General features: G+C 40.2%; 1 protein-coding gene across 4 annotated transcripts in view; it reads right to left on the reverse strand.

Moving 5' to 3' along the window:
* The window catches only part of DIP2B (disco interacting protein 2 homolog B), a 235546-nt gene that overhangs the window by 25071 nt on the left and 188221 nt on the right, over positions 1 to 22254 (reverse strand). For all 4 annotated transcript variants that reach the window (XM_060305617.1, XM_060305618.1, XM_060305616.1 and 1 more), the window contains 10 exons: positions 22059 to 22152; positions 21470 to 21589; positions 19898 to 20012; positions 18954 to 19093; positions 18168 to 18304; positions 14873 to 14953; positions 12240 to 12367; positions 10399 to 10513; positions 6419 to 6620; positions 24 to 133 (listed from right to left, as the gene is read on the reverse strand). In XM_060305617.1, the coding sequence (XP_060161600.1) occupies positions 24 to 133; positions 6419 to 6620; positions 10399 to 10513; positions 12240 to 12367; positions 14873 to 14953; positions 18168 to 18304; positions 18954 to 19093; positions 19898 to 20012; positions 21470 to 21589; positions 22059 to 22152 (1242 nt within the window). The remainder of the gene's footprint in view (positions 1 to 23; positions 134 to 6418; positions 6621 to 10398; positions 10514 to 12239; positions 12368 to 14872; positions 14954 to 18167; positions 18305 to 18953; positions 19094 to 19897; positions 20013 to 21469; positions 21590 to 22058; positions 22153 to 22254) is intronic.

Genomic DNA, 22254 nt, shown 5'->3' on the forward strand with positions numbered 1-22254 from the left:
ATCAACACTTCTGGAACACTTACCTTCTTCACTAAATCATTCTCTTCAATTTGCCCAAGATCCCTTCCTGCAGCTTGTGCTATGCGTTTTCCTGCAACCAGATTCCCAACCATCACAGAAGCAGGGCCTACGCCTGTAAGTAAAAGCAAAAATCAGCTCTCTGGAGATGGCGATTCAAGCTACATACCACCGCCACGCCAGCCCCAAGCATTTCCAGACTGACCAAAGCTGGTTCAAACGTTCATTCAACCAATACCGACTGAGCACCCTTCTAGGCACTGGGACAAAGTAGCAAGCAAGACATACAGCTTGTATTCTAGCGGGGAAAGGCAACCAATAAACACATACACAAATAATGTCAGGTAGCAGGAAGTGCTGGAAAAAAAGAAAATAGGACCACAGGAGAGACATGGATTGGGGGGTGGAGGGACTGTGTAGAGAGGGAAGTTTTCACTCCGAGGAGGTGACAGTTGGTTGCATTGGTTCCTACTGATACATTTCATCTGTTCCAATCATGGATAAAACCCTAACGAGGGCTTAACAGTAATAAATATCTGGTCTGAAAAGAAATCTGCCATCTATGAGGACTGAGGGTGACTTCATCAGGAAAATCAGAAGGGCTTTATTTTAAGTGAGCAATGAAATCCAGACTGTAGGACATTCTACAAGACAACTGGCCTGGATTCTTCAAAAAGGTCCGTGTCTTGAAGACACAACAGATTTGGGAGCTTTCAAGTTAAAGGACATGACAGCCAAAAGCAATGTGTGACTTTAGATACTGGATTAAAAAAAAACCAGCTACTATAATAAACAGGTGGAGAAATATGAACATAGATTGTGTATTATTAAATGATAGGATTATATTAATGCTAACTTGCTTTTTTCTTTTCTTTTTTTTTTTGAGGTATGCAGGCCTCTCCCGTTGCGGAGCACAGGCTCTGGACACGCAGGCTCAGCGGCCATGGCTCACAGGCCCAGCCACTCCGCGGCATGTGGGACCTTCCCGGACCAGGGCACGAACCCATGTCCCCTGCATCAGCAGGCGGACTCTCAACCACTGCGCCACCAGGGAAGCTCAATGCTAACTTTCTTAATAGGATAATAGCATTGTGGCTGATTAGGAAAATTTTAGGAGAATGTTTTTGTTCTCTAGAGATACACTGCTGAAATATTTGGGGATGAAGTGTCATGATGTCTGCAATTTCCTTTCAAAGGATTCAGTTAAACAAAAAGATAACAGTTGCTGAATCTAGGGGAAGGTATATGGGTGTTCATTACGGTATTTTCAACTGTTCCAGAGGCTTGCCACTTGGGGAAAAAAAAGTGAAAACTCTCCCTTTCTCAAGATAAAAAAGGAAAACTCTCCCTTTCTCAATAATGCTAGGGCTTTGTATGCCTTTCCTGATGGTCACTTAAAGATTAGACTCCAACATATGAAACTAAGAAGACAGCTAAAACATAACAAAATTTATTGCCAGCTGAGTTTTGAATAATGCTGATGCTATGCTTTGATTAATATTAAATAACGTTTATTGCCAAAATCTGTTGATTATGAATGTACTGAAATAGCTGGAACAAAATCACTTAAATCATGGAATCACTTTTAAATATGTGGGGAAGCTGGGTAAAGAGTATAAGGCAATTCTTTTACTGTTTGGCAACTTTTTTTGTAAGTGAAATTACTTCAAAATGAAAAGTTAAAGAAAAATTTTAAACTAAAAAAAAAAAACACACCCTAAGGTTAAAGAACTCCAATACTCTGCTAAACAGTTTTCATCTACAAAGTGTATGTCCACTGAAATTTTAAGTACTGGGTGGCCAAAAGGTTCGTTTGTTTTTTTCCGTAAGATGGCTCTCTAGTAGTGCTTAGCTGTCTTTAAGTTCATTCGAAACAATTTTGTTAGACTGTATTATGATAGCTGTCATATCAGTGTGCATTTAAAAAAAAACTTATCAAAATTGGTGAATTTTTGTGTAGCCATTTTAATACTGAAGATAGAAGGAAAAACAACATTTTCGGCGTATAATGTTTTATTATTTCAAAAAAGGTAAAAACGCAACTGAAACGCATAGAAAGATTTGTGCAGTGTATGAAGAAGGTGCTGTGACTGACTGAATATGTCAAAAGTGGTTTGCAAAGTTTAGTGCTGGAGACTTCTCACTGGACGATGCTCCATGGTTGAGTAAACCAGGTGAAGTTGATAGCGATCAAATCGAGTCATTGAGAACAATCAACATTATACCACGCGGCAGATAGCTGACATACTCAAAATATCCAAATCAAGCGCTGAAAACCGTTTGCACCAGCTTGGTTACGTTAATTGCTTTGATGTTTGTGTTCCACACAAGTTAAGCAAAAAAAACCTTCTTGACTGTATTTCTGCTCACGATTCTCTCCTGAAATGTCATGAAAACGTTCCGTTTTTAAAACAAATCGTGACAGGAGATGAAAAGTGGATACTGTACAATAATGTGGAACAGAAGAGATTGTGGGGCAAGCGAAATGAACCACCACCAACCACACTACAGGCTAGTCTTCATCCAAAGGTGATGTGTATATGGTGGGATTGGAAGGGAGTCCTCTATTATGAGCTCCTTCTGGAAAATCAAATGACTAATTCCAACAAGTACTGTTTCCAATTTGACCAGTTGAAAGCAGCACTCGACAAAAAGAAGAATTAGTCAGAAAACGCATCATCTTCCATCAGGATAACGCAAAACCGCATGTTTCTTTGATGACCAGGCAAAAACTGTTCCAGCTCGGCTGGGAGGTTCTGACTCACCCGCCGTATTCACCAGACATGGCCCCTTCAGATTTCCATTTATTTCGGTCTTAACAAAATTCTCTTAGTGGAAAAAGTTTCAATTCCCTGGAAGACTGTAAAAGGCACCTGGAACCATTCTTTGCTCAAAAAGAAAAAGGTTTGGGAAGATGGAATTATGAAGTTGCCTGAAAAATGGCAGAAGGTAGTGGAACAAAATGGTGAATATGCTGTTCAATAAAGTTCTTGGTGAAAATGAAAAATGTCTTTTATTTTTACTTAAAAACTGAAGGAACTTTTTGGCCAATCCAATACAATATGCAAAATTCTTTCCCAAGAGACTGCATAATACGTTAACAGATATATTATGTTGGAGACAGCCTTTTTTATGTAGGCAGGACACAGACTATATATGACTGTGTAAGTTGCCCATTCCTGGACTCACAATGTAAAGTTAATAAAGGTGTGATGTTTTAAAAAGTGAATTTTTCAGAGTAATTTAAAATGACAAAAATAATTCAGCAGTAATTTCTTGAGGTCCTTCTGTGTGTATTTCTTGAGACGATGAGTCAAAGAGTGAAAAATTACTGAAAGCAATAACATCTGCGAGGCTAATTGCTGATACTGTGCTGTACCTGTAATATGTCTTCTTATTTTCTCCACAAAATTCTGTAAATTTCCACTGGCAAAGACTGCTAGTCATCAAGCCCTATTCTCCTCTTTTTCCTTAAAAACACAACTCCCAGTTTTTAGCTGGGCAAATGCCTGGAATAAAGACTATATTCTTTAGCGTGGGAGAATAATAGGTAAGAGTAAGTAATATGTGCGATTTCTAGAAGATATGTTTAAAGGGGAAGGGTATTCCCTTCTTTGTCTTTTTCTCCCACCTGCTAGCTGGAATGTAGAACTGATGGCTGGAGGTCAGGAGCTTAAATGAACCCTGAGGCAGTATGCTAAGGCTGGCTGTGGCAGACTCTTTGATTTTCTTACAAGTCTTCCTTGCTCTGATTACATGAGAGGAGTATATACCTCTCTGCTCCACTGACTTTGGGCCTGGTCTGACTTGTCCTGGACAATAAAATGTTAGGAAACATGAAGCAAACAGAAGCTTTCAGTATGCTTGTATGGTTTGGCTTGCTTCTTGCTTTTGCCATCTGCCTTGAGGAAAATATGGCACAGGTAGCTGCTGGTCCCATGATGAGGACACACATGGAACAGGTCTGAACCCAACCTACAGCCTGGAGCCAAGCCAAGGCCAGCGGATCCCAGCCAGGTTCAGCAGATCCACATTCCACGAGTGAAAAATAAATGCTTCTTACTTTAAACCACTGAGTTTTAGGATTATTTGTTATGCAGCACATCTATAACAACAGTTAACTGATAACAATGCCAACGCAATAAGATGGGAAGCTGGACCAACGGTGACTGAGGGTTCCTAGCCAGTTCCATCCTAGCCTTGGACTGCCTAGCTCTGGATTTCTTTCACTTGAGAAAGAAAAAACTTGCCTCTTGTTTAAGCAGTCGTTATGTTCATCTGAAACGTGCAGCCGAAACCAGTCCTAACACATTCCCATTCTTTACACGACAGCTTAACAGACATCTCAATGAGATTTTTGTCACTGGGCTACCTTAACACCGTTTCTATCTTCCTTTTCCTCTCCTTTCCTTTTTTACCTCACTCCCAACCATCTCCATGCTCCTGTATTCTTCTTAAACCCCATCCTCTCATGCTATCCCCACAACATGTCTGTTCCACCTATGCTACATTTTCAAGCTGCTTTGGTCTGACCCATACGCATTCCACTAAGATCTTAGCAGACCATCACTACAGACAGCAAAAACACAGAATCCAAACCTAATGCTTTCATCAGACAGGTGGATGCTATGCCTATGAGGGCTTAGGAATAAACCTTTTATACAGGTTTCATCATTTAGTAAAACTGGGTGAAATCTGGCTAGCAAAAGCAATGTTTTAAGCAACTACTATGTCTCTGAGTTGCATCCTTTAAGCATCTACTGAAATGAAAGCTTTGTTAAAGGAATTCTAGATTAAATGCTATTTAAAATAGGATTTTACTCATATGACAAATGTAGGACTTCAGTATAACAGAATACAAGATGGAGAAGGATTTGTATGTTTTACATGTCCATCAGATACGTAGGCAGGAAATATGAAGATACTTCTTTTTATATATTTCTTGATTAGTACAGACTTGATTCTAACTGCCCCTTTAGAATATTAGCCTCCATAAACTGTCATTTCCACTAGCAGAAACTGATAAATATCATATATACTTTAGCTCTATATACACTGTTACTAAGATAAGGTTACTTGGTGAGTTGACAATAACGTCTATATAACCAAATGTGATATGATCTTCAGCCACCAGACCACTGAAGTAATAACTACTGCAAAGCAGAGCAGATTAACATTGTAATATCCTAATAAAAATATCCTAGAGAGTCAGAGGCTTACCTTTTATTTTATTATTGTACATCATATTTACCTTTCAGCAAAAGCGGTCTTAATGGAAATATAATTAAATGCCATACTTCCCTTTGACTTCCTAATCTTCCCACTATGTGTATGTGTGTGTGAGTGTATGTGGTAGCAGTGGGAACTGTAAAGGCCAGATTTTGGCTCTCATGTGTTTCCAGGCATACAAGAAACTGGGAGGCTCTCATTAACTTCTCCATTAAAATGAAAAAGCATCAATAAAACTTAATGACTTCATGTTGGATTGAATAGATTTTTTTTTTTTTTTTTTTTTTGCGGTACGCGGGCCTCTCACTGTTGTGGCCTCTCCCGTTGCGGAGCACAGGCTCCGGACGCGCAGGCTCAGCAGCCATGGCTCACGGGCCTAGCTGCTCCACGGCATGTGGGATCTTCCCGGACTGGGGCACGAACCCGTGCCCCCTGCATCGGCAGGCGGACTCTCAACCACTGCGCCACCAGAGAAGCCCTAAGCAGATATTTTAACATGACTGACCATCAATCACTTACTCCTGCCTTTAGTCTCCTACTCATTAGCCCTACAACCTAGGTTTGTTCACAAATTAGGCAAAATGGTGAAATTGACTATTTGGTTTTTTCCTTGTTTCACATGGCAATTCACATACTTCTATCTGCATCTTGAATTCATAGGAATATGGCAAATGCAAAACATGCTATTTATCTCAACTCTGTCACTAACCAGCTATATGACTTTGGGCACAATTCTTAACTTTTCTGAACTTTACTTTCCACAGTTGAGGGCAAAGCTCTAGGATCATATTTGTAAAATGTATAGCTAATATTTGGCTTTTAGTAAGCCTCAATAAACACTAGCTATTCTTATTAACAGAACCTTCCCTTACGGAACTTGCTCTATTCTACCTCCGCCAGTGGGATTCTGATCACCTTGACCCCATACCTTACCTCCAGGGAAAATGGAGGCACTCTACTGAGAATTACTCAGAAGACTGAGCCAACAGTAAACCTGGAAAAGCTATTTTACAAAATCTCACTCCTTCCTGCTTTTGGTCGGCTGATACGATTCTCATGTTACTTACTAATCTTTGTAAAGTCCAACTCTAGAGAAAAAAATCATGCTGAGAGAATTCAGCTTCTTCAAGTTACAGTTTTAATGTCATGCCTTCAAAGCCAGCATTCTTACCTGGCTGCTTTTGCCGGGGTTTTGGCAAATTGGTCACGCATGTATGTGGGCACATGAGGATATTACAAGGATGTAGCGATCCCTCCAGAAAGAGCTGTTTCGTCTGAGATATGTGGATCCCTCCCAGTGGAGTTTTGGGCAGAGTATTGGCAGGCACCAGAGCAAGACAATAAACCCCCACTTGATGAATGCTATCGATTGCCTAGAAAAATACAAACAAAAAAAATACTCAGTGAGATTAATTTTATGACATTTGACATCCTCCTAACACAATGCATTATTCTACTCTAAGAGTTTTTCGTGTTTTATTTTATTTTTGGCTGCTTGGGTCTTCGTTGCTGCGCGTGGGCTTTCTCTAGTTGCGGCGAGCGGGGGCTACTCTTCGTTGCGGTGCGCGGGCTTCTCACTGCGGTGGCTTCTCTTGTTGCGGAGCACGGGCTCTAGGCGCGAGGGCTTCAGTAGTTGTGGCTTGTGGGCTCTAGAGCACAGGCTCAATAGTTGTGGTGCACAGGCTTAGTTGCTCCGCGGCATATGGGATCTTCCCGGACCAGGGCTTGAACCCATGTCCCCTGCATTAGCAGGTGGATTCTTAACCACCACGCCACCAGGGAAGCCCTAGAGTTTTTCTTTCTCTCTCCGTTCTAGGTCTAGAATCTGGTAGATTATTAGTATCCCATACATCTAAAGGTACCTAATCCTTCCAGTGATGGCAGAGTGGTGAGGTATTGGCCAACCCAGTACAATCTAAATGGACAGAGGTGGATACTGATTTGCAAGCCTCAGTATGTTCTCTCTTGACTGATAATGTCCAAAACCTAGAAATTTGTTTCGGTTCGTTTAATATTTTAGCTGTCCAACATAGCTCAATTAAACAGAGGCAAAATATTTTTATTTTTAATTTTTTAATTTTATTTATTTATTTTTAATAAATTTATTTATTTTGTTTATTTAATTTTGGCTGCACTGGGTCTTCGCTGCTGCGTGCGGGCTTTCTCTAGTTGCGGCGAGCGGGGGCTACTCTTCGTTGTGGTGCACGGGCTTCTCATTGCAGTGGCTTGTTGCGGAGCATGGGCTCTAGGCGTGTGGGCTTCAGTAATTGTGGCACGTGGGCTCAGTAGTTGTGGCACACGGGCTTAGCTGCTCTGCGGCATGTGGGATCTTCCCGGACCAGGGCTCGAACCCGTGTCCCCTGCCTTGGCAGGCAAATTCTTAACCACTGCGCCACCCGGGAAGTCCCAGTATTTTTATTATGAACAAAACAGAAGCTCTGTAAGTAAGCCCTTGCTTAAGTGGTTCACCAGGTTACTAGGCATCCCCTTTGCAAAACATCCAGGTGAGGCCCACCTCACACTGAGTCCTGGAGGCCAACAGCTCCCTCGGCGCACCCCTGTTCCCAGCCACGCACCCGTGTGCTCACTGAGTGTCAGCTGTGCTTGCTTCTATACCTTTTACAGCTGCTGTTCTTGTTACTGTGCTCATATAATTAACTATTATATCCACTGATAAAATATGAATGCAAAATAGGAAGAGTTATGCTTTTTAAAGACTCATTAGAGGTGAACTCCTACTGTTGATAGGAACGGGCAAGTTAATTCTAAAACGTAAGTTTCTTTTCAAATACTCACGTTCTAGTCTAACTTAAAGGAAATGAAACCAGAAACCAATGCTTTTGGATGTAGTTTATGGAAGTAAGCTGACCTGGAACTCAAACTGGTGTAACTCACACTCACGCCTCTGCGTCAAATAAAAGGCAAACTTGTTATGTTTTGTGTTAAAATTTAATACTTGAAGAATTTCTCATTGTTATGGTTTTCTGCTTCAATCACCTTTGAAAACTAACTGACCAACCATCAATACCATTTCTAAACATGCCAGTTGAGAGGGTTCTTTTGTACTACCCACAAATCTTACTGAAAAGGAGATCCAGCCTGAGAAGACGAATGGACCAAGAGTCATAAAAGACAGACAAGGCCTTTTATTAAAATGACTTAAAAGGGCAGAGGAATAAACTTGAAAGCATATTCTTCAGACTAATCCACTAACCAACAGAGATAACTAGGAAATGGGAAGTCTGTAACAGTTCCTAAGTCTTGAGTATCTTAGAATATACAGGAAGTTAGCAAATGTATCATGTGTAGCTTGGATTCCTCACTGAAAATATGCCACCTGGTAAGTCATCCACTGACGACGTTCCTTAGAAGGTGTTGAGTTAGGTGTTTAGTTTATATCATACACTGACCTGGAATTAAACAACCTCTGGGCTCTAACCTACCAGAACACATGGAGTTCTTAATGTTCTACTATGGATCCAAGTACCCCAAGCAGAGAAGCTACATATAAGATAATGCCTTCTTATTTCACACCCAAATCAGACCCCAAATGACTTTAACAAAAATTTGGATTAGTAAGTTTAGCACTGCATTTAATTCCTATAGTTGCTTTCCAGGGAAAAATAACAACCTGGGAAATTTGCTTCCTGTAACTGGAAAAAATACATAATCCACCACAAGATTCTACCACTATCCCCCAAAGTTCTTTCTGAATGAAATAAGCAGTGTGTTTGAAAATATGAACAGTATAAAAAAATTCTCTTTGCGGGTCTGATTACTAACCGTCTTTCAGAGATCACCCAGTCCCACTTTCTTCACAGTTTTTTCTATCTAGTCTATCTTCAGTATTCTCTTTCCTTTCTCTGATTTTTGCACTATAAACAGCCTATGCTATACCAACTGATAATTCCGAATCACAGACCCTGCAGATAGGAAGAATCTTAAAAGTCATCTAGTGCCATCACTCATCTCATGCCTACAACATTTCTACAACATTACTACTAACTGGCAATAAATAAATCCAAATGCCCCAAGCAGACAAGTTATAGACACTGGGAACAATCCCAATACATATAAGTTGAATGGTAAGGACAGTCCATGCTTTCTCTGGACCATCCATTTATCCAACAAATATTTGCTGAGCCTACTCTGATGATGTGCTGGCATAGCCATCTGGTTCTGGACTAACAGGAACAAGAGAGAGTAACTCTTGGCTTTCACGGGTCTTCTATTATAGTGGATGTAGAAAACAATACATATGAAGACACTTATATGCTGATAAATACTAAGCATAAAATAGAGCAGAGTGAGGGGACCGAGAGGAAAGGGAATGTTATTTAAGATAAACTCCTCATTGGAGATATGCTTATGATTGTTCTTTTTTTATATTAATAATGATCGCCATCATCTTGTACTGAAGGCATGCACTAAATATTTCAATTCATTATCTAATTACCATCAATTAACCTTCCAATAGCTCTGTAATATAGATAATTTTATCCCCACTTTACAGACGAGAAAATAAACTCAGTGAGGTTAAGTAAGCTGCCTAAAGGCACTTATGTAGTAGGTAGTGGAGCTGGGATTCAAAGTATGATTCTAAACGAATACTAGGCTCTCTTCATCATTCTAGCCTGCTCCCCTAGAAACATTTCCCTTATACTGAGCCCATATCTTCCTCCTTCCCTAGTGGTTTACTTCACCTAGATCTCTAACTCCACAGTAAAGCTCCTTCAAAGGAAGAACAGCAGCTCATATTGGATTCCTCACACTCTAGGCACCACTTGTAGCATGCAGTAAGACTGCAGCTGTTGACATGGGGACTGATTATGTCAAAGATGTGTTCCACATTTGGACAGTTAAAACGTTCATGGGTAGTTAACACTCAGGCACAAAAGAGTGAAAGAACTTGCTGAGGCAGGTCAAATTCAATTGTTTTTGGCAACCTGAGCAGAAAAATACTTTGTGGTACACAAGGAGGCGTGGTACTATCTGCTTTTGCTAACAGTAGCTGGAATATTTGAGTAGCTACTGTCAGGAAAAAAAAGAAGGCAACATAACTGGTCCACTGAAGAAAATGCTTCAGCAGTGGCTTCTGCTGCCTTTGACAGCAAAGTCAACCTCCCCGACAGAGACCCCAGGTGCGCTCACCTGTAGCACACGGCTCATCCACTGGAAACTATCTTCCTCGGAAGCGTCAGGTCTTTGTTCCGCAACCACCACGATGCGCTCATCATAAAATACAGACACAGAAAACACAGCAATTCTAAGAGAGACAGATCAAACACATCAGGACTCCCTTCACAACCAGTCCTATTTGCTTTGCTCAGTTGGAATTACAGAGAGGACACATCCCCACCGCACTGCCCAGGAAGGAGTAGTTTAGAAAAGAAAACGTCACAATCATTATCATCAAAACGAGGACTCAAAAAACGCGTACTAAGCGCCACTGTTGTGAATGTTGGGACGTAGCGATAAATAAGCTGAAGTCCCTGTCGTTGTGGAGCTTGCGTGTCAGAGACAGAACAATCACGTCGCGCTACACACCGGGGGACCGAGGCAGGGCGGGGGCGGAGCAGTGTGTGGGTCGGGGGGTGGTGGGGGGGCGGGCAGCGCCTCCCTGAGGAGCGGACATTGGAGCAGAGACCTGAATGAGGTGAGGACGCGAGCCGCACGGAGATCTGGAGGAAGAGGTTTCCGGGCAGAAGGAACGGAAAGCGAAAAGGTTCTGAGGTAGGAACGAGCTTGGCAGGTTTGAGGAACAGCAAGAAGGTCAGTGTGCCTGGAGCAGGGTGGTGAAGCAGAGAGTGGTGGGGAGAGGTCAGACCCGCCCAGGTGCTCACGGAGGACCTGGAGGCGGGGGGAGGGGTTGCTCTGAGTGAGGTCTCGGCTCAAACGTCCCCCTGCTAGTGAGGCACTCCCAGACTCCCCGTATAACCCGCAGGCACCACCACCCTGCGTGTCCTTCCTGCACAGCACTCATCACCAGCTCACCTAGTATCTGTTTCCCTATGTGGTTACCTGCTCTTCCCCCAACGACAATGTGAGTTCCCGCGGGCAGAGACGTGGCCTGTGTTGTTCACTGCCACACCCTGAGCATCCAGAACAGTGGCACACAGTTGGCACCCAATAAACGCTTGCTGAATGAATGTGTGAAATAACGGGAAGGCACTGGAGGGCTGAGAACGCCAGCAAGCCTGACCACCTCCCTTCCTTCTTTCCTTTCATCCACACATAGTTAATGAACACCTACTGCGTGCCAGGCGCTGTGCTGAGTGCTGGGGATGTGACCGTGACCAAAGACAGAAGGTCCAGTACCCCATGGAGTTTACATCTCACAGGAAGCCACACCATTACAAAAAACTATACATTTCAGGAACTGGTTCTCTAGTGGTTTAATTTTTCTACTGCTTCAAAAACTAAGGGACACCAGGATTGCTTTAAAGACATATATCCATGACTGAAAACTACTGAACAGGACATCAATTACTCAAATATATGCCAAATATCTTTTCTTGAGTTAATAAGCAAAGAAAAGAGGATATCTAGTCGACTTCATCCATGGAATTTGAAATTAGCGCTTATGTACTATGTCAATCTCTACATGAAAATGGTAATAATTTAGAGTCAAGTAAGGGAACAATTCTTAGATGTAAACTCCTACAGAGTGGCATCTATCTCAATTAGACTGAATGGGGTGACTTCTGTATTGAAGGAATGTAGGAAGTTCAGTGTTTCAGAAATCTCTCCTCAGTCTTCAGGATTCAACAAACAGTAGTAATTAAAACCTGAAATACAGGATATGGTTACAGCCCCTCAATTACAGCCAAAGAACCAGACATTTTAAGATAAATATTCAAAGCCTGGTTTCTGCTACACTTAATCAAAAACAACCTAATCTACAGCATCTACAGAATACAACTCAAATCACCCCACAGAGGTATCTTTAGATTCCACCAGAAGTGCTGACCTTTGAACTCTGTACTACTCACCTTCCTCTATAAACAGTCTTTATTGATTCAACAGCCAATCCAGTAGCAACAATGTCATCAGCATTATGTCTTCGACCACTAACCATCAGTAACCCATCCATTTTTCCGACCACGAAAACCAAGCTGCCCTGAAAGGTAACAATGATTTACATTATTTAAATAGCAAAACAGACATTTTACTTCCTGCCTTGAAATAAATCTCATAAAAACTGTAGGAAAGAAAATATCGTATTTTATGGATTCTAAAAAAGTGTTTCACATCTCGACATCTCAGAATCAGTGGCATCTTACAATTAATGCGGTCTTAATAGTATATAAGAAGGGAAACCATTCATATTCATTCTTTTCAAATTAATTAATTAATTAATTAATATTTGACTGCACTGGGTCTTTGTTGCTGTGCGCGGGCTTTTCTGTAGTTGAGCGAGTGGGGGCTACTCTCCGTTGCAGTGTGCAGGCTTCTCACTGGGGTGGCTTCTCTTGCTGCGGAGCACAGGCTCTAGGCGTATGAGCTTCAGTAGTTGAGGCACACAGGCTCAGTAGTTGTGGCTCGCGGGCCCCAGAGCGCAGGCTCAGTAACTGTGGTTCACGGGCTTAGTTGCTCCGTGGCGTGTAGGATGTTCCCGGACCAGGGCTCAAACCCATGTCTCCTGCATTGGCAGGTGGATTCTTAACCACTGCACCACCAGGGAAGCCCCATATTCATTCTTAGGGAGGAATTTTATTTTATTTTTTTGCCGCACTGCAAGGCACGTTGGGATCCTAGTTCCCCGACCAGGGACTGAACCTGTGTGCCTTGCAGTGGAAGTGTGGAGTCTTAACCACTGCACCACCAGGGAAGTCCCATGGAGGAATTTTGTAAGAAAGCAACTAGGATGCCAAATGAGCACAGTTCATTTTCCCAGTCATGATTATGTATTAGTTCATCTTCTGTACTTATTCATGGGATGGATGCAGAGGAGAAAATTGTTAGACCATTTAACACTGGAATTAGGAAGAGAGTAAAACAGTTTTAATGTGAGAATGAATGTCTCAGATTTATAAGGGTAATGTTTCCATCTGGTAATATTAGAACTAAGTTAATAAAGAAAGGTCTAAGGAATTGTAGGAGCCTCTCCTTTCCAAAAAAATAACCGAGCTGCAGGAAAGTCTGCTGTCAATGTCCTCAAAGCATCGCTGTATAAATAATTCTATTATTATTTCATATAATTTTTATCAATAATTTTCCCAGACCCATTTGAAATAAATTAACTTTTCCCATTCATTATAGAATTCCTAAATTTTTGGACCATTTACATACATTGAATTATCTAGTAGTCATCTCCATTTGAATGTCACTAATTGATTTACTAAGCACAATGTAATGCCATACACTGACTAGGCTTTGTAAGTAAGACATAATCTCTAGTCTCAAGAAGCTACTGGCCCATCCTTCTGTCATCCCAGAAGACAGAAGAAAATCAGCCATTTTCAACACAGTCTGAAAAGTCCTACGGTGGAAGTGAATAAAGAGAACAAGACAGTCTCTGCTGGTCCTCCAACATCTATTTTTCCATTTCTTTCACAGTAGTAGAATTTCTAGCTGGGCATGCATTTCAGCCTCCCTTGCAGCTATGTGTGGCCAGGTGACTAGTTCAGAACAACGAGATGTAAGTAGAAGTGTTGCTCAGCAGCTTCAGGGAATTTCTCTTAAGAGATAGTAGGGCTACATCCTTTCTTCTGTCCTGTTTCCTGGAATGCAGATGTGATGGCTGGAGCTCCATCTTGGACCTCAATAGTGGAGTGGAAGCTAAAAGGAGTTGGGTCTCTGAGAATTTCTTGGTGCTGAGTGAAGAAGTCAAGACAGTAGGTGCAGATGTCTCTTTCTAGGAGAGTGATTTTCTTAGAGGTATGTCCTCAACCCCACCGTCACCCATAAATGGTGGGGAAGAAATAAAATAAAATTAGATCTTTTCTTATAGAACTTGAACTGTTATGAGGAGAAAAAACAGAGGGTAAGGAGGTAATTAAGATGGAGGGAGGTATGTGGGCTCAACTATGATAATGAAGGTCTATTACTTACAAGATAAAATCCAAACTTCCCATTATGTCATGCAAAGCCCTTCATGCTCTGCCTCTCTGCCTTCCTCACCGGCTCATGAAACTAACTGTGAGCTCTTTGAGAACAGGTTTTATATCCTAATTGTCTCTGTAAACCCAATGCCTCTAAATACCACCTGCTGAAAAACAAATTGTTTTCATTCAGAGAATTTACTGTTACACCTGGTGTAGTACTGATAATCTGTATGAAAATGATCTGTACACTATTATGGCTTCCCTTTGCTATTGAAGGTTAACTTTTTCAGCACTCTTCTAACTTACTGAAATATATTAATCAAATCAATGCAACATAGGAAGAATAAGTGAAAAGAGTTTTGAAAATAAAAGATAATGTCTTAGTTTGAAGGAATAAAATGAATTTGGGTAACTGGAACAATAAACATTACTCATTTTATGACATTTTTACAGGAACTGCTCTAAATGTAAGTTAAGCGGCCCTGTAATACTCTTGGACTAATAAGAATTTGTTCTGTGAACTAAAGTACAAATATTTGGATCAGATGCACCAAAACAAATATGCAAGTGTCACTTACTGGCCCTACAAACCCCAGTAATCCCGACCGGATGAACGGTACATCCCCAACAGGAGAGCCTGCGGAATTCACTGGAATCACCTAAAAGACGGAAGAAAGTGAAAATGTTAGCTTAAAAAAAAAAGTATTTGATTTTCAAAAAGTCTTAAATAAAAAAAAGAATTTAAAACAGTAATACATGCTTGTTGAAAACTAAAATTATAAAAAATAGTGAATCCAGTAATCCCACCTGCTTAAGACATAACAAACATTTATAATTCGTTGTTTATCTCTCCGGACTTTTTTAGATTCACATAGTAACATATTAAGCATTTTTTAAAGGGATCGTATTATATATACTATTTTGTAACTTGCTTTTTCATATATTATATGTGTTTCGTATCGTATATGTATTTTGGATACCTTTACAAGTTGGTAATAGTCAATCTAGCTCTCTTTGTACAAGGGTTCTATAATATACCATCACATGGGGGAATGAGATAACATAGCCCTTGGAGTCAGATGTAAGTTCAATGTCTGTCTTTGCCACTTACTAGTAACATGGGCCTTAGGAAGGTTCCTGCATTTCTCTATACCTCAGTTTCTTTAGCCATAAAATGGAACTCTCAACGCCTATCACAGGCTTAGGGTAAAGATCAAGGGAATATAAATAGATTTGTAGATGCAAGCACAGTGCCTGGCCTAGAGTCGGTACTCAGGAAACCATCAGAATCAGCACTATTAGAATGTAACCAGTCTTTCTGGCTAGGTAGGTCATTCTAATTTTTCACTATATGAACAGTGCTTTACTGAATACTGCTGTACATATTTCTGTGCATTTGTACAAAAGGCATGAGTCTTTTCAATTTTAACAGGCTGTCCTACAAAATTATTATAGCAATTTACACTCCACCAATACCATATTAGAATGTTTTTCCCATACTCTGGCTAATATTACATGTTATCAATTTTTCTAAACTTTGCCAATCTGGTAGGCAAAAAAAGAAATCCCACTATTATTTTAGCTGCATTTATTTATTACTAACATGGATGAATTTCTTTTCCTTAATTTACCGGCCATTTGTATTACTTTTATGAATAGCCTAGTCATGTCTCCTGTCTATTATTTCTATTTGATTGGATTTTTCCCTTTAATTTTTAAGATTTCTTTTTTTACACAGGGAACAACTATAACAAGAGCTAACATTTATAAAATGGTTATCATGTACCAGGCATGGGTGTAAATACAGTTAATTCTCAAGAAAACCCTATGAAACAGAATATTTTCATTTTACAGATGAGAAAGGCACAGAGTTTCATTTGCCTCATATCAAATAGCTAGTAAGAGATGACGATGGAAAATTAGCTCTTTGCATTCATATGTGTTGCAAAGTTTTTCTCACCAGAAGCTTTTTTTTTTTTTCTCCTAGCTGCACCACGCGGCTTGTGAGATCTTAGTTCCCCAACCAGGGAATGAACCTGGGCCCTCAGCAGTGAAAGCAAGGAGTCCTAACCACTGGACCGCCAGGGAATTCCCTACCAGTAGCTTATTTTTAAAATACACTTTTATTTTCTAAGCAGCCATTTTTAGATCTTTTGTTCTAGTGAAGTGTTAACCACATTGAAAAATTCTCTCAGGGTTTAAATATAAGAATCCAGTAAGAAAAATATGAGAAACTTTAATTTGCAAAACCAGTGCAACAGTTTTCTTCTCCTTTTTTGGTTATTATTATTATTGTACTTCACTGTCATTAAATTTATCCTGCAGATTTCAAAATTTCTTCATCACTATGGACCTAGCAGCTTAGTAACAAATCTGAGAATTTTAGCTAGGCACTTGCCCTCCCAGGGGAGGCAACGTAATAAAATATTATTAGTATCTTCAAACACTGCTTGAAGATCTTATTTATATAAGGAAAATGCAATGAAGAAAACGCAGATATTGGAAACATATGTAGTCCAAGCACTTAAAAGAGAAATAAGGTGAGATTAAAATTAGTAAAATGTATAAAAACTCAGCAGAGATAATTAGTCACCTGTGAAAGTAAACCAAGAGAATGGCAGTAAGCATGTGCTTTAAGAGTTTATGAATTGGTCACAACTTTTGAAGGTAGGCCAAGAATGTGGTAGTGATAGTGATGGTGATGGTAGTGATGATGATGATGATGATGATGGTGGTGGTGGTGGTGGTAATAATAGACATTTAATAATATATATTATGCCATTTTAGGCTGTATAAACATAGATGATGGAGCCTTTTTGAGCCACCACATCACACCACACATATAGATAACACTCTCCTGCCATTTACATCTATTATTACATAATTACATGCACTGATTTTCAAATGGGATGGTAGACAGATGTGCCCTGCCATATTGAGACTGAGAACCACTAGTCATGGTTACAGAAAAGGGAAGCTCAAAGACTGAAAATTGGCAGTGGTCATATAAGCCCTGTCTAGTGTGAAGGGGACATGGCCCATAAACTGGAGTTCTCTTTTCCCTAAAAGGTACCTCGAGGCAGGTTAATCCCAATTAGGAAATACAGACAATTAATTATGCCTGTTCTGATTTCCAGGCTCACCAGGCAAACTTTCATTACAATTTGGCTTCACATGCAGAACTGCCTTCAGAAAAACGATGTGCTAGTTCCACTGAAAATATGAGCTATTTGAGTTTTATGTATTTTCCTGATGTACCACAAGCATGGAGAATAGTGCCAGACATGCAGAAGGTGCTCAATAAATATTTCTCTCACTGAAAGACTGAATAACGGCAACAATCTGCCCCCGTGACAAGCCAGGTTTTCATTTTTCATTAGGAAGCTGGCATTCTGGTTTACATTAGTCTTTACAAGCGTGGTTAACTCGAGCCTACTCTTGAGAGATGGATCCATTCTCAATGCACTCTCAGAACTAAATTTTGGGTCTTATACGCTCAAACCATGGCACATTCACCAGGGTGAATTTCTGTGAGGCCTCTTACTCTTTATATATGTAAGAGATAAACAAGGGCGCTTCCTGTGTGCCAGGTACTGGTCTAAGCACTCTATAAACATTAACTCATTTAGTTCTCACAACGTTCCTATGGTAGATACTATCATTACTCACATTTTAAAAAGAAGGAAATTGGGGCACAGAGAGGTTAAGCAGCTCAACTAGTGCATGGCAGTCAGGGCTGGACCTCGGGCAGTCTACCTCTGGAGCACACACTCCCAACAGCTACGCTGTGCTATTTCCCATCAGCCAGCTCAGCTGCCTTAGTGACACTGACCTCACGCAACACGTTCCCCATGAAACTTTAATGTCACGTACCTCAAATGTATTTTTCGTCACACCAGCAAGCCCAAAGTACATCATGCCTCCTGTTCTGGAGCTGACACAGATTTCTCCAATTTCATCTGTTTTGCAGAGTTGGGGAGGTCCATCGGGTCTCACAATGCACATCATTCCTAGTGTACAGAAAGTATAGTCAAGGGACAGTCTGGAAAACCTTCGAAAAAACAGTCTCATCCTTATGAACCCACGAAAGTTTTACATTCACTGAGCGGCATTAAGTGAGAATACCAAACAGGAATGTTAAAACCAGACCTGATGCTACATAGGTATATCTGAAATTTCCACCTTTCACCCGATAATAAAGAATTTTTTAAATTCAGCAAATAAAAACATACAATAGATGCAGACCGAAGCTTTTAAAGACAGTGACTTATTCAAAATGACTGCAAAGTCCAAAGAAACAGGTTAAATTAAAATACCCTTACACAGATCAAATTCAAACACGCAGGAAGCAATGTACTCTTAACTTTCTGCCAGCCCATCGTCTTGGCAATTACAGTGAAAACCGGACAACTTTAGTATCACTCAGTACTTAGCTTTCCATGTGAACAACTGTAACTGAAACATTCACAATTAAATCATCCAATTTCTGCCGGAAATAAGTATGATTAGAATCGCTTAACTCTTAGAGAGGCTTTTTGAAATTAAGTGACTTAGTATTAGATTTTGGATTCCTGGTTTTGGATCTCATATTTTATCAGGCTCCACTATCTCTAAAGACGAATCTTCATGAAACACCAAATGATGCCCCTGAGAACTCACCCCCGGGCATTACATGTCCCACATCCTGAACCGTCAGTGCTGAATTTTTATCTTCAGTATTGACCCGTATTACCCCATAGCTCAATCCATTCATGGAGAGAATGGCTCTTCCCGGCAAAGGGGCCCCTGGGACTCCAGGCCTGAAAACAAAATAAACTCATGAAATTTGGCAAATAAAATGATACTAAGAGAAAAGTATGAACATGTAGGAAAGGAAATTTCCTCTGGATAGCATACACACAAAAATCCGCATTTTTCTCTACCCAAAACATGCCAAGTTAATCTAATTTACATGTGCAAAGCATGGTGAACTTTCATTCAGATGGAAAAAGTAAATTTTAATCAGTTGTTAAGAATATACTGGCTTGCAAGGGGGACGGGGAGGGAGCGGGATGGACTGGGAGTTTGGGGTTGGTAGATGCAAACTATTACATTTAGAATGGATAAACAACAAGGTCCTACTGTATTAAAAAAAAAAAGAAGGGATATATGTGTATAACCAAGTCACTTTGCTGTACAGCAGAGACTGACACAACACTAAATCAACTATACTTCAATTAAAAAATAAATAAATAAAAGGAATATACTGGCTTGGGTGTACTCTCTATATAGGTACTTTGCATATATAAGCTACAATCAAGAACAGTCTACTTGTAGTCTAAGATGCTAACTAAGGATTCTGAAGGGCAAAACAAGACAGAAAAAGAACTAATTCACAAATACGAGATGTTAATAACTAAAGTAAAATTTCAGTTTACCAGTTACACTTAGGGCAAGAGTGGGAAAAATAAATGAGATGCTTCAAACTGCTTTACAAAGTCATTTTCACTTTCAGGATTATGAAGCAGAAAATTAGATCACACCCCTTGTCATCACCTGGTCCATTCTGCACATTTGATCAGAGTTGTAACATACATCAAGAGCACCAACATTCTGAACGATACCTGCGGATTGCAACAGTCATGGCTTCGGCAGAAGTAGCACACGGACAGATGGCCTCAGGTTTCAGACCATGGCTTTGGAACAGACTCAGGAAGGCATCACAGGATGACACAGACCCTGAGGAGTTGAAACAGATCAACTTGAAAACTGAAAACATGATTTTCATTATTGCAGGAAACTGGTAAAGAACAGAAAGCCGACACATCTGTACATCATCAAGTCCATGCAAATATTTTACTGTGCCTGTGAAATGGTTGATAGGTTTCAAGGACAAACAAATGCTCATCTAGCCCATGAAAGGTCAGTGACACTTTTGAAAGTTACAACTTAAAATAAGGCTGCTCCTACCAAACTGCCCAATCAATAGCAGAGATGCACCGCAGGCAACAGGTGGCCAGTTCGGAAGCAAGCAACTCTTCCTGAAGTAACTACTGCAGTTTAGCCAGTGCATTACTAATACTCTGGCTTAGTTCCATCCTGTTCATGTATTCTCTGACTTGTTTCTTACTAAGGTCAGTCCCAGGTCTGTGTTTTATACCAAGATGATCATTGTGACTACCGACAAAAATCCACGATGACAAAGAACACAGTAGTATCTAATGCTTTACCTGATTCTACCCTGTGGAGGCTTCAAGATGTTTATGCTTGTCAGGAAAAGCAGGCAACACAGTAAGATCTCTAAAAGCTTTCGCAAACTCCTTAGATTTGGTGACAGGGAATTTACATAAAGTCCAGACACTTGGCTCTATCAAGTTACCTCCTCATAGTTCTTTTTAGTTACATGACAGAGAAAGGACCTAAATGAGTGAGCATGGAGTGGTTTTAAAAGCTTACAGATCCATCAAATGATGAATGACTAAATAAAATACAGTATATCTATACAATAGAATATTATATGGCAATATAAAGGAATAAAGTACAGACACAGGCTACAACATGGAGGGACCTTGAAAACATGCTAAGTGAAAGGAGCCAGTCACAAAGGACCACATATAGCATGACTACATTTATGCGAAATGTCCAGAATAGATAAACATACAGAGACAAGGAGTAGATTAGCAGTTGCCTAGGGCTAGGGCACAGAGGATGGGAAATGGGGAGTGACTACTAATGGGTATGGGGTCTCTTTTGGGGAGGATGATGTTCTAAATTCAGGTCAATGGTGATAGCCGTATAACTCTGTGAATATACTGAAACCATTGAACTGTACTTTATTTTTTTTAATTCTTTAAAAGATTTTTTCTGATGTGGACCATTTTTAAAGTCTTTATTGAATTTGCTACAATATTGCTTCTGTTGTTTTATGTTTTAGTTTTTTGGCCAGGAGGCATGTGGGATCTTAGCTCCCCGACCAGGGATCGAACCCACAACCCCTGCATTGGAAGGCAAATTCTTAACCACCGGACCTCCAGGGAAGTCCCCCATTGAAGGGTACTTTAAATGGGCAAGTTTTATGGTATGTGAATTATCTCTCAATACAGATATAAAAAAAAAAATGCTTACAGAAAGGGGATGAAAACCTCAGACTACCAAAGGAAAGGATATTCCCAGACTGACACTCTAGAAATACTCACAGGGATTAGCTCCGTCAGTCACAATCAACATGCGGAGGGAGCTCAAGCTCACATCTCGTTGGTCCCGATGTGCCATCATAGCCCAGTGCAAGTCTCGGCATTTTACTAAAGCAACCTTGGCTATAAATGCAAAAGAGATAAAGTCAATACACACATGTTAAATTTGGTAGATATTAATATATTATAATAAAAACATTTTTACTTATTTTAGGAATCATGATTTTCACTTAGAGAAAAATAAAAACGGTTTCAAAGAAATTGTTCCAGGTGCTCTGAGGCAGTGGCAACTGACTGGACACACGACTGCCTCGCTCACTGTGACCTGCAGGCAGGCCTTGTATCCTAGCCAAGGAAGCTTCGAACACCAAAGCACCCAATAAATCTAATTCAGGGCCCGGATTCAGGCACAATTCTTAAGAATGGACATCAACTGAGATGAACTAGACAACATATCTGATTTTTTAATAACCAAACTCTAAAACCTGTCAAGGCACCAAGGCATAGAATTATGTCGTTAGAAGAGCAATTTGAAAATCCCTGAAATTGCCAACAGTCACGTAATCAAAGCTTAGATGCTGTGTGTAACTACCTTTGTGGGCATGTACTCTTTGGACCCAAGAGAGAGGGCAAGTCTTCATAACAGAGTAGGGTACACTAATTGTATGCATCTTATTCATTACATTCTGAAAAGCAAAGAAAGATAAAAAGTAATCAATACCTAATACATACTTAGCATTTTAAAACTGAACTGATATTTTGTTAACAATTTTAACCATACAATACTC

This window comes from Globicephala melas, chromosome 10, assembly GCF_963455315.2.
Source record: "Globicephala melas chromosome 10, mGloMel1.2, whole genome shotgun sequence".
In the NCBI taxonomy this organism is placed as follows: domain Eukaryota; kingdom Metazoa; phylum Chordata; class Mammalia; order Artiodactyla; family Delphinidae; genus Globicephala; species Globicephala melas.